The following is a 16,080-nucleotide window of genomic DNA, read 5'->3' as shown; positions in this document are numbered from 1 at the left end:
ATTTTCATTGTTCCTTTTACATCAAAGCAATGTGACTATTAAGGAAAAGATTTTTGTTATTTTTAGGGGAAGTCTGATGATAAAATAGAAATATTTGATTTGCTAATAGTAGATCCTAGCATGTAAAGAAGTCTTCATTTTTTTAAATTTAAAAACCTGGAAGTTACAAGTTAGTATTTTGAGGCTAGAGCTGAGTTTGCTTAATGACGCATTGGTAGAAGGCTTGAAGGCAAGTAGTTCTAGAGGTACCCTAGGGGCCAGAGCATTTACAGTACAATATTTGATCTTTATGAACTAAATGTTGAGTGCCTTTTTTAATGAAAAGAACCTTTTTCATGTTTTTGAAGGTTTACCATTTTTATTCATCTTATAGATGAAAAAGAAGCAATCAGCCAAATCAGTAAGATAAATCAAGGCTTATTAAGTGGGATGCTTACAAGTATCACAGTTGTAATCAGTGATGTGAGGAAGCCGATCATCTATTTCCTGATTAGTTTTTATGCTAACAAATGCTTCCCTCAGCTTCTTCTACTTTTAACCTTGATCTTATCCACTTTTTTGAAAACTTTTACTAATATTCTTTCCATTATTTTACTTTGTTTTTCACTGCACCATTCTGCAGGTTAACCAGAATGAAAGAATGAAGTTTATTCTGTCTTCAGGCACAGAATTCAATGCAATTAAGTCTCTCACACTTGGCAAGATTTTAGGTAAGTGGAACACCACAGGGTTTTCTAGATCAAAATATCATCACAGCACATGAAAAATAATAAACCTAATCTCATTGAAAGATATTTGTTGTCTTGGATTTAGTTAGACACTGAGTCACAATCAAGGTAGAAGCTTCAGTCTTGTTGAAAGACAAATATAATCATGGGTAAGTACTTCCTGAAAAATGATCAAGTAGGTTCCATTAAAAATAATTTCACACTTCTCTCTCTCATTTTGCAATCAAGCATTATGAAACATCACTTTTTTTTTTTTTTTTACCCTCAGGAAAAAATAAATCACTGTGAAATCGTACACAAATACCATAGAATAATACTAATCATGTACTGTATTGAAAAACTTTCTGTGATTAGATTTTTATGTAAACAGTTAGAGATAAGGTAATGTAAGCAAAAACTTTCTTGGAGTTGCTCTTTAAAAACAAGTTAAGCTATGTCAAAATAATTTTTTCCAGTGATGACTTATCAAAAGCTGTCTGTTTATATGTAGTAATGTTCAAAATGGAATTTACCTATCTACAATTACCATTTTGTCAATTTTGTTAAAATAAAATATCCTGATGTAAAATTCTCAAAATCATTTTATTTTCCCATTCGTCACATTGAGAAAACTCCACAATAGAGGAAGATGTGGTGCTGGTGAAAAGTTAAAGGATATTTCTTTTTCCTCTAAAATAATTTCATAAAATCACAAAATGGTTTGGATTGGAAGGGACCTTAAAGATAATCTAGTTCCAAACCCCTGCCATGGACAGGGACACCTTCCACTAGACTAGGTTGCTCAAAGCCCCATCCAACCTGGCCTTGAACACTTCCAGGAATGCGGCATCCACAACCTCTCCAGGTAATCTGTTCCAGTGCCTCACCACGCTCACAGTCAAGAATTTCCTCCTTACATCTAATATAAATATATCCTTTTTCAGTTTAAAGCCATTACCCCTTGTCCTATCACAACATGCCCTTGTAAAAAGTCCCTCTCCAGCTTTCTTGTAGGCCCTCTTTAGGTACTAGAAGGCTGCTATAAGGTCTCTCTACAGCCTTCTCTTCTCCTGGCTAAGCAGTCCCATCTCTCCCACCCTGTCTCATAGGAGAGGTGCTCCAGCCCTCTGGTTATCTTTGTGGTCCTCCTCTGGGCCCACTCCAACAGGTCCATGTTTTTCTTGTGTTGGTAACCCCAGATCTGGATGCAGTACTCCAGGTGGGGTCTCACAAGAGTGGAGTAGAGGGGCAGAATCACATTCCTTGACCTGCTGGCCACGCTTCTTTTGATGCAGCCCAGGATACAACTAGTTTTCTGGGTTGCAAGCACACATTGCCAGTTCATATCCAATTTTTCATCCACCAGTATCCTCAAGTCCTTCTCCTCAGGGCTGCTCTCAATCCCTTCATCCCCCAGCCTGTATTGATACCAGGTGTTGCCCTGACCCAGGTGCAGGACCTTGCACTTGACCTTGTTGAACTTCATGAGCTTCACATTGGCCCACTTCTCAAGTCTGCCAGGGTCCCTCTGGATGGCATCTCTTCCCTCTAGTGAATCAACTGCACCACTCAGCTTAGTGTCGCCCACAAACTTGCTGAGGATGGACTCAATCCTACTGTCTATGTCATTAATAAAGATATTGAATAGTACTGGTCCCAGCATGGACACCTGAGGGACACCACTTGTTACTGATCTCCATTTAAACATTGAGCTGTTGCATGCAACTATTTGGATAAGGCCATCCTGCTAATTCTTTATCCATCAGATATATGGTTGTGTTTTTCAGTTCTGAGATTATTATCTGGAAGAGGTGGGGAAAAAAATTTAAGATATAAAATGCATACAGTGGTAATTGTTTTCATAATGATACTAATAAAATGCTAAGTAGCTTAAAATTCATTAAGTAATGAAATTTAAAGATCATATTTATAGACTTAAAAAAAAATCCTAATTATTGTTTAGTTGTGATTATTTGGAAGAATCACAGTGTAGCTAATATGTTTTCTTCCTGGAAAAATAACTATGGACCTCTAACATAAACAGAAATGTGTATTACTTTTGAAACATAGATTTTCTTTATAGAACTCACAGTCCAGAAAAGGACTACTATGTAGGTATGCACAGAGAATGGAAAAAAGAATGATCATTTAAGCATAACTTTAAAGCATTATTAGCTGAAATATAAACTACTAGAAGAGAATAATTCAAAATATTTCAAAACCCCACAAATAGATGGTAAAACTGAATCAGGAATTTATAGTGTTTTGAAGTGTAGTAGTCAATTGCAGTCACACTCATATAAGGGTAATACCAGACCAGTACCGAATTAAAAGTTTTTTTATCTTTGTCAAGAAATTCCATATCAAAGCTTGCACAAATTTACTTTAAAATGTATTTGATGCAATGTATTGAAATGCACATTTTTAGGCAAATAAAAGTCTCTTTTTATCAGGACTAATGTCTCTTCCAAAGGAACCACACCGTTATAAAAGTTCAGAGGTGGGAATTCGTTCAGTTATATGATGGCTTTGCATCACTACAATAGTGTGAAGCATGGAGTTACAATGACCTGCAGGGGCACTCAGCCCAATTTGGCTCAGTTTACAGAATCTGTCTTGAAGAAAACATACACTTCTCTCCCTTTCAAAGGAGAGATGCTATTGAAGAGCTGCTGTTTCTTTTATAAATCTGACTGCATTGGGTCCCGATTCCTGTGAAGTCATGTCTAGAGGTGGAAGGAGACTTTATGAAGGCAGTGGAAAAAAGTAATGAGTATTTGCTTCAGCAAAGACGTCTAAACAGAAGGAGCAACAAAATATGAAATCGTGTATTTCTTGTACTTTGCAATGCTGTTCAGCAAAAAAGCACAGGTTTTAAAATAGGCCAGAAATCTATGGATTTTCTAAGAATGTTCTTCAGTTGGAGAAGTATTTGTCTGAGCTCTTCTGCAGTTGTACATAGCTCAGTTTTTTTGTTGAAAGCAAATGTGAGAGTTAGCTGCTGAACTAGTTTTGAATTCCCAGGGGAAAATAAATAAATAAATAAATAAAAATCAGTGTTCTTCCTCACTTCCCAGAACCTTAGCCTTCTAATTTAAAGACTTCTGAATTTATGTTATGCAACATTGTGACAAACAGTCAGGAAGCTAAACTGTGTTGGGAGTCAGCAAAATATTGGAAGGTTAAGTGGTAAGGGAAAAGAGAAGCGGCACACTCAGCCACATAGTTCACAGGATACAATCCAAAGAGCTCCTTACATTTTTGTTTTCCTTCTAAGAAGATAATTTCTCTCAAAGCACCCCACACTGTAAGAAGGCTGTAGAAACCTCTCTTTTTACAGCAACCCACTAATGAAGTAATTTACTTCCACTGAGTAAAGCCACATTTGCCCAGGACAAAGCTTCCTAGGCTTCCCCAGGGTGAGGGTGGAGAGCTATGGGCAATGTTTTTCCTCAGGGAGAGCTGTTAACCTTTCCATGCCAACTGAGACAAGGATAGGCTTTCAGCAACATTTACTTAGGTCTGATTTATACACAAAGTTTCACCAGCTTAAGAAAATGTGTGATTTGAAGTCAATTCACTTAAACAAAGGCATCATACTGAATATGGGCATCTCCAACAACGTAATAATTGGTTTTTTCACTAATAAATAAAACCAAATTTTCAATAAACTCTTAATAAGACAGCCTAGGTTAAACCAGTAAACTGTTTTGTACCCACATTTGAAATGGAATTTCTGTGTATTCAAACTGTTCCATTCTATTTGTAGTGAAATTGTCCTTTCTTACATTGGTTTATTCATCTCTGAAATTATAAGATTGTATAATTTAGTTCTGTCTTTATGGGAATATCTTTGAGGATAATTAATAATTACAGAGCTTGCTTAAGAGCTCTAATTATTATAGTTTTACTGATAAAAGAATGGTGGAATTGCAAAACTCTCACTGTGCTCCACTGATAGGTAAAAATATAGCGATAATTCAAATTGTTAATTTTACAATCAGCTTTTTAAAACAATAATGTCTGGGTACTCCTGAAAAAGTGCAGCAGTGAAGCACATGCTAAATAATAGTTGCTTTAAAAATGTCCATTTCTCTCTATGCAGCTTTTTCTACTATATGAATTTAGGAATTCATATAGTAATAAAACAATAAAATTCAGTCCTTTAAAGCTGGTTTAGAAAAGCCTTTAATATAAGTCTGTTAGTGCAAAATATGCATTTTTATGCAGCTCCCACAATCTAAAGTACATATAATTGTACTCCAACAAATTTATATGAATTTTTTTTCATCAGATTTTTAATTTAGTCAGCCACATTTGTCAAGTTTTACTTCCAATACCGAAGCTTTTCAGGATAATTATTTGGGGAAAGAGAAAGTTTCCAGAGCCTTGCAATTTTGGGCAAAATACCAGTATTTAAAATATAAATATTCAGGAATTTAATGGAGATATTTTAGTTTGATGAAATAATTCTGTTGGAAAAATATTTGCCTTCTAATGTGTTATTTTTAAGATTTTTTTCTACTCAATCTCAGCAGTGTGATAAATGACAGTTCCACAAAATACATCCACTTGTGACTCCTGGTTGCTGGATTTCTTTTGTTGAAAAAGCAGCAAAAAGTATCAAAGACAGAACTATTACTTCCTGTTAATTAAATTGCTTTATTTACTGGCATTTTTTTCAGCAGTAGAAACAAATAAAAAAAAATAATGAAAAGGGGCCTAGACCATTTTGGAGTGTTTTTAAACGGTATTTTTTTATGCACAAAAATTAGAAAAATAATTGTTTAATTACATATTTTTCAGTAATTTATCTCCTTGTGGTCACTTCAATATGAACCATAAGTAAACGTCAGTAAAATAATGTATTTCTTCATATTAAAAAAAAAAGTAACAACATAGTGGCATTTATGTGGTCACATATTAGCCATAGAAAAAAAAAAAAAAGAAGCAATGACCATATCTGATTCAACTGAAATCAGTGGGTGTATAAGGCATAATTAGTTTCAGCTGTAATAAATTAAATGTATTTAATGTAAATAGCCTGGCCATAATAAAATTTTCGTACAGGCTTGTTGCACAAATGTGAGATTTTGTGGCAGTCCATTCCAAGCACATTGTTAGTACCCACAGCTGGTAATTTAAATGTGAAAGTCAAATATGCATTAATTTTTTCTACTGAGCAGATTCATTGAATCATAGAATCATATAATATCTTGATTTGGAAGGGACCCATAAGAATCATCAAGTCCAATCCCTGCTCCTCACAGGACTACCTAAAAATAACCATATGAGTAAGAGCATCATCCAGACTCTCCTTGAACTCTGACAGGCTTGGTGCCATGACCACTTCCCTGGGGAGCCTGTTCCAGTGACCAACCACCCTCTCAGTGAAGAACCTTCTCCTAATGTCCAGTCTGAACTTCCCCTGACATAGCATCATTCCATCTCCTCATGTCCTATCGCTGGTCACCAGAGAGAGGAGATCAGTGCCTCCCTCTCCACTGCCCCTCTTGAGGCAGTTGCAGACTGCCATGAGGTCACCCCTCAGCCTTCTCTTCTCCGAGCTGAACAAACCCAGTGACCTCAGCTGCTCCTTGTAAGTCTTGCCCTTGAGACCTTTCACCAACTTCGTTGCCCTCCTCTGGACACACTCTAATAGTTTGATGTCATTCTTATATTTAGGTGCCCAAAACTGCACACAGGACTTGAGGTGGGGTCACATCAGCACAGTGTGGAGTGTGACAATCATCTCCCTTGACCAGCTAGCTGTGCTGTGCTTGATGCACCCCAGTACATGGTTAGCCCTTTTGGCTGCCAGGACACACTGTTGACTCATATTCAACTTGGTATCAACCTAAACCCCCAGATCTCTTTCCGCAGGGCTGCTCTCCAGCCTCTCATCCCCTAATTTGTATGTATAAATAGGATAACCCTTCCCAGGTGGAGAATCTTGCAGTTGCTCTTGTTAAATTTTATACTGTTGGTCATTGCCCAGCTCTCTAGTCTATCCAGATCTCTCTGTATGGTCCCTACCTTCGAGGGAGTCCACAGCTCCTCCTCATTTAATATCACTGGCAAACTTGCTTAATGTACATTTGACTTCTGCATCCAGATCATTTATAAGAACATTAAAGAGCTCTGGCCCTAAAATTGTGTGCTGGGGAACTCCACTGGTGTCTGGCCACCAGCCTGTTGCAACCCCATTTTCTATAACTCTCTGAGCCTGACCTGCCAGTCAATAGTTCACCCAATGTATTATGGACTTGTCTAATTTTGAGACAAGATAGGATTATACAGGAACATGACAAATTTTGAAATCTTCACCATCATAAAAGTAGAAACGTCAAAGCCAGTCTTTCGATTGCACAGTCCTTATCTTAAAATGTTCTGCTAGAATCTGTACGTCTGCTGACTTTCAGTATAACTTCACAGAGGAAAGATGGTTGAAACAGAATTCAAGAAAGAAGTTTATTGAGTTTGTGTTTTGCTTTTGCTTTTTTTTTTTTTTTTGAAGGCAATGTAGGTGGAGTAATTTTGTCTTTCTTTGCTGAAAAAGATTGAGTACACTTAGCAAATGACTTGCTATAAAGATGCTTAAGGATGCATAGCTGCAGTTTACTATAAAATAGTCACTGATAAACAACTTGTGTGTGTGTCATTTTTAGTCAGTTAAATTTGACTTAAACAGTAAAGTGGAGAAGGGTTTGTCTTTCCTAAGCTTTATCACTTTTACCAGGAAGATTGCCTGATCTAATAAAAAGTTTTACTTTACACTAGCAGTATTTTCTAGTTAATGAGTCAAGTGAACTCTAAGGATTTAAAATATCTAATTTCCTTTCATATTATACTTTGTTCATGAAATGTTTTGTATAGGAAACTAGAAAATAATAGAAAACCTTCACTCTTAAGGTTTTTGATCCTACTTAGAGATATATACTTTTATCACAGGGGTTTTGGGACATTTTTTCTTGCCACCTCAGGTTAGTCTTTTTCTTAAGACATCCAGATCTAGTAGATCCTTCAGTGCGGTGAGGCAATCATCAGAAACAGCGTATGATACAAAGAGAACAGAGGCAGTTAAACGTCCAACATTTTACGTAATCCGTCGGTGTACATGAGCAGACTCTTGGCTGGCATCCATCTATCTAACAATACATCATCATTGCAAGAAGCAGAGAGTAGTTGAGGAGAAAGCTGCAGTGTTATTTTGCAACATTCTACCAAAAGCCGTTAGCCCAATTTTCACTATTAACCTAATTGTATTGAGGAGTGCATCATACATTAGTATTTAACATTGTTATGGTAGCCATTGTAAAGATCACAAGTTCACTCATGGGTTTTAGGATAAGTTGGAGGTGGAAATGAATGAGATGAAATTCCCATTTTATTTGCACAAAACTTGAAAACTTACTTCCCTTAAGAGTCATCTTTGAACGATTAGAACTTCCTGAGTTTTTGCTTAAATTAGAACTGTCAGTGTAAATAAACTGTTTTCCATTTCCAAAGTACTGCATTAGAAAGCATTAGTGAGCATTAGCTGTTGAATAGAGAGCTCTGACAGGGTACATGCATTCAGAAAGGCAGCTCAGGAGACTGAGGGGAGGTTTTTTCTTCTTCTTTTTTTTTTTTTTTCTTTTTTTTTTCTTTTTTTTTTCCTTGGTGGGAAAGATAATGGTATCATGTTTCAAATGTAAAGTGGAACAACATTCATTTTTTTAGAATTTCACAGAAAAGATCTTGATGGATTTACAGGATCTGAGGTCTTCAGAGGTTTTTTGTTTTGACAGACTTGATGGTGATGGGATGGAGTAGACATATGAATCTGTGGAAAGAATATGATCCAATAATGTACATATTTATGAGAAGAAATCTAATAAAATATGTATTTTTCATGAAAGCATGCTTCATCTTTATCTTTTGCAGAATGAAAAAGTGTGGCATTTTAATTTAAACATTTTAGTTACATTTGAATCTTTTTGCTTTGGAACTTGCTCTAGTAAGTTAAAAGCATTTCCCTCAGCAGACTAGCAACTGTCATCTGTCAAAAAAAAAGGGTTGAATGTATCTGACTGTCTTTTCATTAAAGACAGACAAGAAAGGGATTCAGTGAATCTACATATGTTGCTGTAACTCAAATATACTCAGGGAAACACAGGTTAATTATTCATTTATTCTTCTGTCGCTTTATTTTGTACATTTGCACTATGATTAATTATGATCTGTTCCTTTTGATTAACAGAAAACAGTGATGTAGATGAGGAGACTATGAAGGCAAACTCTCAGGGGTTTACTGGATGTCTCTCTTCAGTGCAGTTCAACCACATTGCTCCTTTGAAGGCTGCATTGCACCACAGCAGCTCAGCCCCTGTCATTGTAAAGGGACGCTTCACTGAATCCAACTGTGGTACTTTAACTGGAGCTGACTCAACATCAAGTGAAACAACTCATTCATTTGCAGGTAGCATATGGTTATCTCTTGTTCTGATCTCTGAAACAAAATCTAAATAGAGTACTCATGATGTGATCCAGAACTTTTTTTTTTTTTCCCATGTGGATTAACATCTCGGGAATATTTTGAAAAATAATTGTCTTTTATGTGTGCTTAGTTCCTTTTCTCTAACCTTTCTCTTCTCTGAATGTTTACATCTTTATCTCTGCAAAGTTCATCTACATCAGTGTTCTTATTTGCGTGCTTATGGACCCACACCACTGCCACTTTACCATACCGTACATGAGCTGTACCCATGTGAGAATTTCTTGAAAACTCTTCTTCTATTTGTCTGTCACTTTCCTTTTTTTTCTTCTGCAGATCACTCTGGACCAATAGATGAGGGAGAACCCTTAGCTAATGCAATCAGAAGTGACTCTGCAATTATTGGAGGTAATAGGGACTATAACAACTCCACGGGAACCTTTTTTTTCTAGTAACTGTGAGTCTTTCAATGCTGAAGTGAAGTCAGTTTAGTTTTGTTTGCATAAGGAAACTAGTAAAAAGGCTTCATTTTATTACAAGTGGTACACAGTCAAAAATCAAGCATAGTTTTAAAATTTAAACAATAGCTCTCATATTTTCTTCTTACATATATTTTTGCCATGACTGTTTCTATACATTGGAACATTCTGCTGAAACACAAGATACTAAGAACAGGTTTCCAACTTGCCTAATGCTAGTGTCTATGACTTTAAAAAGTAAGTGGATATGCTGTGACAAATGGCATATATTTAAGAATGAACAATCTTTGCTCCTTGACTATGCCAAAAAATCACATTTTGCTACACAAGTTAAAAATCTTCTTTAATGGATCTGAGCAACACAGTTTTTTCTTGAGAAAATGGGGTCTAACACTGCTTGAATCAATCCTTTGACAGACTGAAGCAAGTTTCATTCTGGTTCTGCATTTGGAAAGCAATGTACTCTTGGACAGATTATCACCTGCATTACTTAACAGCTTAAAAATGAAATGCATGTTAAAATAATAATAATAAAAAATAATTACTGTTGGTTTGAAATACCATTTCTCCTCCATTTTCTTACTATTTCTTTTGGCTACTTTTATCAGCTTAAATAGACCTACAAATGATCATCCACAAACTTTTTTCAAAGCACTTATTTTTAACAGAGGAATAGAGAATGAACCATCTACAGTTCAATTGCTCCTAAAGTGAATATGTTGACAGTCCCTTTACTTTTTATGCCTGTCAGAACAAATATAGTATAAAGCTTGGGATAGGTGTCTTGTGCTTAAAGTACAGGACTGATAATCAGGATAGGCAGGTTCTATTACTGTGTCTTTCTGACTGACTGTCCTTAAGCCAAGACCTATCTCTGTTGTAGTGGGGAAGTTCTACATCTTTAGCAGGAATAAAGAGTATGCAAGTCAGCCTTAACAGGGAGAGCTTGGGATTGGGGACCCTCAGGACAATTTCAATTCCTGTCACAGGTATCAGAGCAAGTGTATGACTATGTCAGTTCAGTTTTTTTCTTTCACAGAATAGTATTGTCTCTTGTGAGAATCTTCTCCTGGGAGAATTTCTGGTGGTATTTCTTCTCTTGGATGGATGTGAGGGAAGGAAACTTCACTCATGAAGATGGTATTTTCACAGTATAATTCACTATTTCAATTTCTGTTAGATACTTCAACAGAAAGAGGGCAGGGGGAAGGAAAGGTCAACCCCTCCATCTTTTAAATTCTGAGTAGGTTTCCTTTCTAAGGGTTTTAAAAGCCTCAGCAGACAAATGACATAGTGGGATTTAGCTGAATAAAGCTGCCAAGGCTTCTCACTGAGGATAAAAGCATTTAGGTCTATGGAAGGTGGAGTTAAGATAAGAACCTGCAGTCAGCTCTGTGTCTGCCATTTAAATAATGGTAACTGCCATGGTCAGTGCCTGCCAACAGCACACTGCATGGTCAGTGACCTTTAACATAGTAGTGCTGTACTAAAGGTACTAAAATAAGAGGTAATAAAACCTAGAAGCTTCCTTGCTTGTAAAGTCATACTTATCTCTGTATATTTTTATACATACAAACTGAGAATTTTACCACTGAATTCAGTGAGGTCAGAATTTAAATATATGGTTTCTAAGTTCTTCTACACATCTAACTTTGTAAAAAATTACTTTCTTGTTTCAAAAGATAAGTATTATTTTACATAAGTATCTGTACATAAAGATCACTTTATGTACTAGGTAATTTAGTGTGGGTGGGGATTTTTAAGTGTACTAACAACAAAATAATTTTTGAACTTCAAGGTACAATAGTTGCAGTCTTTTTAAGATACTAATAACCTCACAGTTTTATTGTTATTAAACACTTTTGGGAATATGCACTCACAATTTTTCTACTGCTTAACTATCGTTGTTTAAATGTCAAAATAAAGCAAGCTGTACAACACTCAGTAAAAGTTTAATGCAAGTACCCTTAAATGTATAACTGAGAACTGTACCAATTCAGCTACCTCAGACAGGCAAGTTTATAGACAAGGCTTTGCAGGGGGCATGGAGCTGACTGTGAAACAAAGGTATAACTGTTCTATTTAACCTAAATAAGAACAAGATTTACTCAGATTATAGAGTCTATTGTGGAGAAGAAGGTACCACACAAAAATATTTCTATTCCTACCATTAAGGATGGCTGCTCATATCAGAAAATGAAAAAAATGACAAGTGCTGAATTTTGGTTGGTCTGGTTTTATTTATAGTGCTAAGGGACTATGTATTTTTATTTTTCTTGCAGTAATGGCCAAGTTATGCAGCAGATTTTTCCTTCATCTAGTACAGCATTACATTACCATTGCATTACAACTGTTTCCCAGACTCTTAGTGCTTTTTTCCTCCCTACAGCCTGGTCTTGCTTTCCGCCTCTTTGACAAGCACTTTCTGCTTCCCTTCTATTTCATTTCTGCTCAAATTCATCTCCTGCCCAACCTCTGACTCATGAACTTGAGGGCCTGAGACCATCGTAGAGGATGAATGAGGAAGAGAGGAGATGGGCAGGAAGTCTGTAAGGTCATGCTTATCTCTGTGGAAAGTATCTCTTTCCTCACTGTTCCTAATCTGCTGCACTAGGAACAGCATGCCCCGGTAACAGTTCAATAAATCTTAAATAGTCACCTTTAAAACTAAGTGCCCATTCTATTTAATCTCTTATATGTTAGATATGTAGCACATACTGTACTTGATGAGTCCCCTATATAAAGCTTATGCTCCTGTTCCTTTTCTTTCTAACCGATCAGCTAGAACACCATAATGGAGGTGGCTGTACTGGTGATGATTTTACCCTACCATATGAGGCTATTAAAGTTGTTGGGAAAGGAAGCCTGCTCACAACCACCTGTGTAGGCAGGGACCTTGTTTACTTATGAACCAAAGGTCATGTAGCCATGCAAAGTAAAAACACACACAACATGTCAGAGCAAGTGCCACAAACCTGAAGGGAAGGAGTCAAACCTATATTTCACCCTGAACATGAAGTGAGCTTTGATTTTAGTATTTTAGTATTTTAACCAGTGTCTATTCATTACAATGATGCAGTTACAAAAATATGAGCCCTAGCTAATGTAGATCATAAAAATCTCTTCATCCCATATGATGTACCAAAGGTGGTCAGAGTTGGGATTTTCTTCCATGAGGCAGAATAAACATTAGAATTTCTGTCCCATTTGACCTGACAATAGGTGGCTATAAACACTGGCCAATTTCCGCTGGAGTCCCTATAATGAAATGTTTTATATTTTCCTTTATAAATTCTTCTTATTAACTGCACTTTTTAGTCAGAACCAGTCATCTCATTTGTGGTCTGAACTAATTTGTGTGGAGTACTGGATATGAATGGGACTAATTCTGTGCAACTATTTTTACTACAAAAGGTCTGAGGCTTGGTGGTTTTGATGTGCACAGGCAGAGTTGATAGAGGACCTGGTTCAGAATTCCAGATTCATACCTTTGTTCTTACCTTGTTCTGCTCTGCCTTTGCTCTCCAGGTTCCTTCCCCAGACCTGCAGCCATGCTAGGAGAGCTGACTGGCAGGTGAAAGCTGATGATCAGACATGTTCCCTTCCCTCCTGATGACATGTGGTGTGAGAAAGGGTCATGAGCAACATGAGTGACTGAGGAAAGGGACAGCATTGTCTAATACTCATAGGAGTTGGGGAAAAGGAGAAAGTCATAGTAGTCCCCTTTGTGCTGTCCCATTGTCTGGCAGGAAAGCCCCTGAAGAACAGCTCCTCAAATCCACAGTGGCTTGACTTCCCAGCCTGGTAGAATGGTAGAGGCTGATGGTGAAGGACAGAAAGACACCCTCTTACCTACAGTACCCTAAGGGCCTTACTGGTCTTCCATTTAAAAGTTTCAAAAATTATAGTATTCTGTGGATATTTTTTTTTTTAGTAGTACTCTGCAAAATTTCAAAACAATCACCATGAAGCTTATACTAAAGTGCTGTTTCCGGTTTGAAATCAGCTGTAGCTTCTTATTTCTCAGGCTTCCCGGCAACTCCCTCCATTATGTGATGGAGTCATTCCTTCTTTGTCCTGCTCTCTGGCCCATGTGTTATTATGTGACCATCCTTTCACTTGAATTTTTTCTCTTTTCTTCTCCTAGGTGTGATAGCAGTCGTGATATTCATCCTACTTTGCATCACTGCCATAGCCATACGCATTTATAAAAAAAAAGGCATATACTCAAAAAATGAGTCAAAAGGATCTGAAAATGAAGACAGTGCTGAATCTGCACTGAAAAGTGAGCTCAGCATGCAAAACACAGCCAATGAAAATCAAAAGGAATACTTCTTCTGATTGGCATTCATGATTTAATTTAATATAATAATGTGACAGTCTGACTTTCTTGCTAAGCCAGGGGCTCTCAACGGACAGAAAAAGCTCTTGCACTCTACAGTAAATGCAATGGATTTGAGACTTATTATACTGCATATGTTCAGTCTCAGTGATTGCTGTAGGGGGCCTCTTTAAATTACATGCATTCCTTAGCTATTATACCGTAAATGCATTTTATGTAACAGTGAATTAGATATTGTAACCAATTTCATTGTTGGTAGTTTCCGACTGTTCTGATGTGACCTTCTACAACTGAAGTTTAATGTACATACTGAATTTGATTTTTGAATGGGAAAAATTGTTATGAAGTTATTCCTACCTTTTTCTTTAAAATTTGATTCTGGGATTTTGTTCAAGGTGAAAGGTGGATTCTAATACTTTGTGTTGCTAAAGAATGTGTTTCATTATAGTGAACCCTCTTACTTCCTCAAACTGAAAATGCCTTTTGAACTGCTGTTGGCTAGTGTCAGCATCTGCTTGCGAACCATGGATTTTGGTGTCCCAAACAAACTGTACTTCTTTCCCCTGGGATGTGACCAGTGTCGTCACTATCCCTTCTTTTTGGCAAGCCTAGCAGGCCTTAAAACTGCAGGGTGCACAATGTGTTGAAATGCTGTACAGTCTCTTTTGCAATAGGTTTTCACTTATGGTCACGTGATGGCACCAAGAGACTCATGCACATTCTAAGCATTTTAAATAAAATTGGGATCACAAAAGGCAAGACATTTGCTTGGAAAGATCAAGTAACATATTAACAATAGTTAAGTTGCCATGAGTGAACACACCAAAAGATGATCAAGTTTATTGTCCCTGGAGATTACTGATGCTTATTCTGTCAAGAAGTAATGCTCTGTGCACTATCTGAGACATATTCTCTGAAAACATTGTATCTATGATATGCTCCAGACCTCAAGATTAAGTTGTTCTAAATTATAGAAATTATTTATGATTATTATGACAATGGAAGTAGGGCATTTAGAGTCTAGTACAGTAGCTGCTACTTGAATATTTTTGTTCTTCACCCTTAATAGTACCTACTATATCTTTGTGAAATAAGGTCTGATTATACCACTCAAAATTAAAGAGGTGCTTACTATCCTGACAGAGTAAATAAGACCTTTCTATGATGTTGTATAAACAAATTATCAGATATGAAGGGTAGGTTTAAGTTGTCTAAACAGCAGATTGTAAGGTCCCTTTAGACACCATAGGGTATCTAAAATACCCATGTGATCTGGTGGAAAATGTCTCATGTTGTATGGAAGGTGTGTGTCTTTTGGAAGAGACATCTGGTAATCAGGTAGAATACCTCAAGGCATAAAAAATGGCACTAGATACCAATATTTAGGTAGTTGACCCATACACAAAGGATTTTTTGTTTTTCCCCAGACAGAAGACTGTGTGCCTAGAGCTTGGATCTGAGACTAGAATCAGGAATTCTGTGCCCTTGCAGACTTGAAAGCAATGATAACAGTCACCGCTTTTCTTCTCTTTCAGTGAGGAAAATAAAAGCTAGACCCTAGACTGTGAAGTTTAGAAAATGTTTATCATAGATGCCCAAGAACATTATAAAGACATGGAAACCTGACATGGTGTGCCAAAACCTTTAATGTGTAAATTTATTTACATAAATGGAAGTTGTAAATATAAATGTCCAGCAGATACTGTCTTTTAAAGCTTATTTTCTTCCATCAATCTTTACTGTCTATTTTCAGAATTCTATACTTCCTTTTCTGCTTCCTTCTGCATGGCTTTACTTCATTTTTAGAAACAAATTATTTCCTTTTTTTTGGTACCTGGAGGCTCTGCAATCAAAAATTTTTCAGACTAAGGTGCACTGCTTTCTTGTTCTCATTTTTGCAATTCTGTGTGCATCTCTGGTAGATTAATCAGGCTGAGGACCCAGGATCAAGAACTGGGTGTCCATGTTCGTAAGTGTATTCACTGATACAGTTTGGGCCATGACAATAGGTCACCTTTAGAAAGGACAGAACATGGTGAGGGAATGATACTGGTCTGTTCCCAATAAGTGATATGG

General features: G+C 36.7%; 1 protein-coding gene across 2 annotated transcripts in view; it reads left to right on the top strand.

The window, feature by feature from the left end:
• CNTNAP4 (contactin associated protein family member 4) overlaps positions 1 to 15,495 on the top strand; it is a 248,668-nt gene extending 233,173 nt beyond the window's left edge. The window contains exons 22-25 of one of the 2 annotated variants that reach the window (XM_069777544.1): positions 623 to 710; positions 8,950 to 9,168; positions 9,520 to 9,591; positions 13,810 to 15,495. In XM_069777544.1, coding sequence (XP_069633645.1) covers positions 623 to 710; positions 8,950 to 9,168; positions 9,520 to 9,591; positions 13,810 to 14,003 — 573 coding nt within the window. In that variant the 3' untranslated portion in view covers positions 14,004 to 15,495. The remainder of the gene's footprint in view (positions 1 to 622; positions 711 to 8,949; positions 9,169 to 9,519; positions 9,592 to 13,809) is intronic. The other variant, XM_069777546.1, reaches the window with a different exon arrangement.
• Positions 15,496 to 16,080: the final 585 nt, after the last annotated feature.

The sequence above is a fragment of the Haliaeetus albicilla genome, chromosome Z (assembly GCF_947461875.1).
Source record: "Haliaeetus albicilla chromosome Z, bHalAlb1.1, whole genome shotgun sequence".
NCBI classification, from domain to species: Eukaryota; Metazoa; Chordata; class Aves; order Accipitriformes; family Accipitridae; genus Haliaeetus; species Haliaeetus albicilla.
This window is presented reverse-complemented; position numbering and strand designations above follow the sequence as displayed.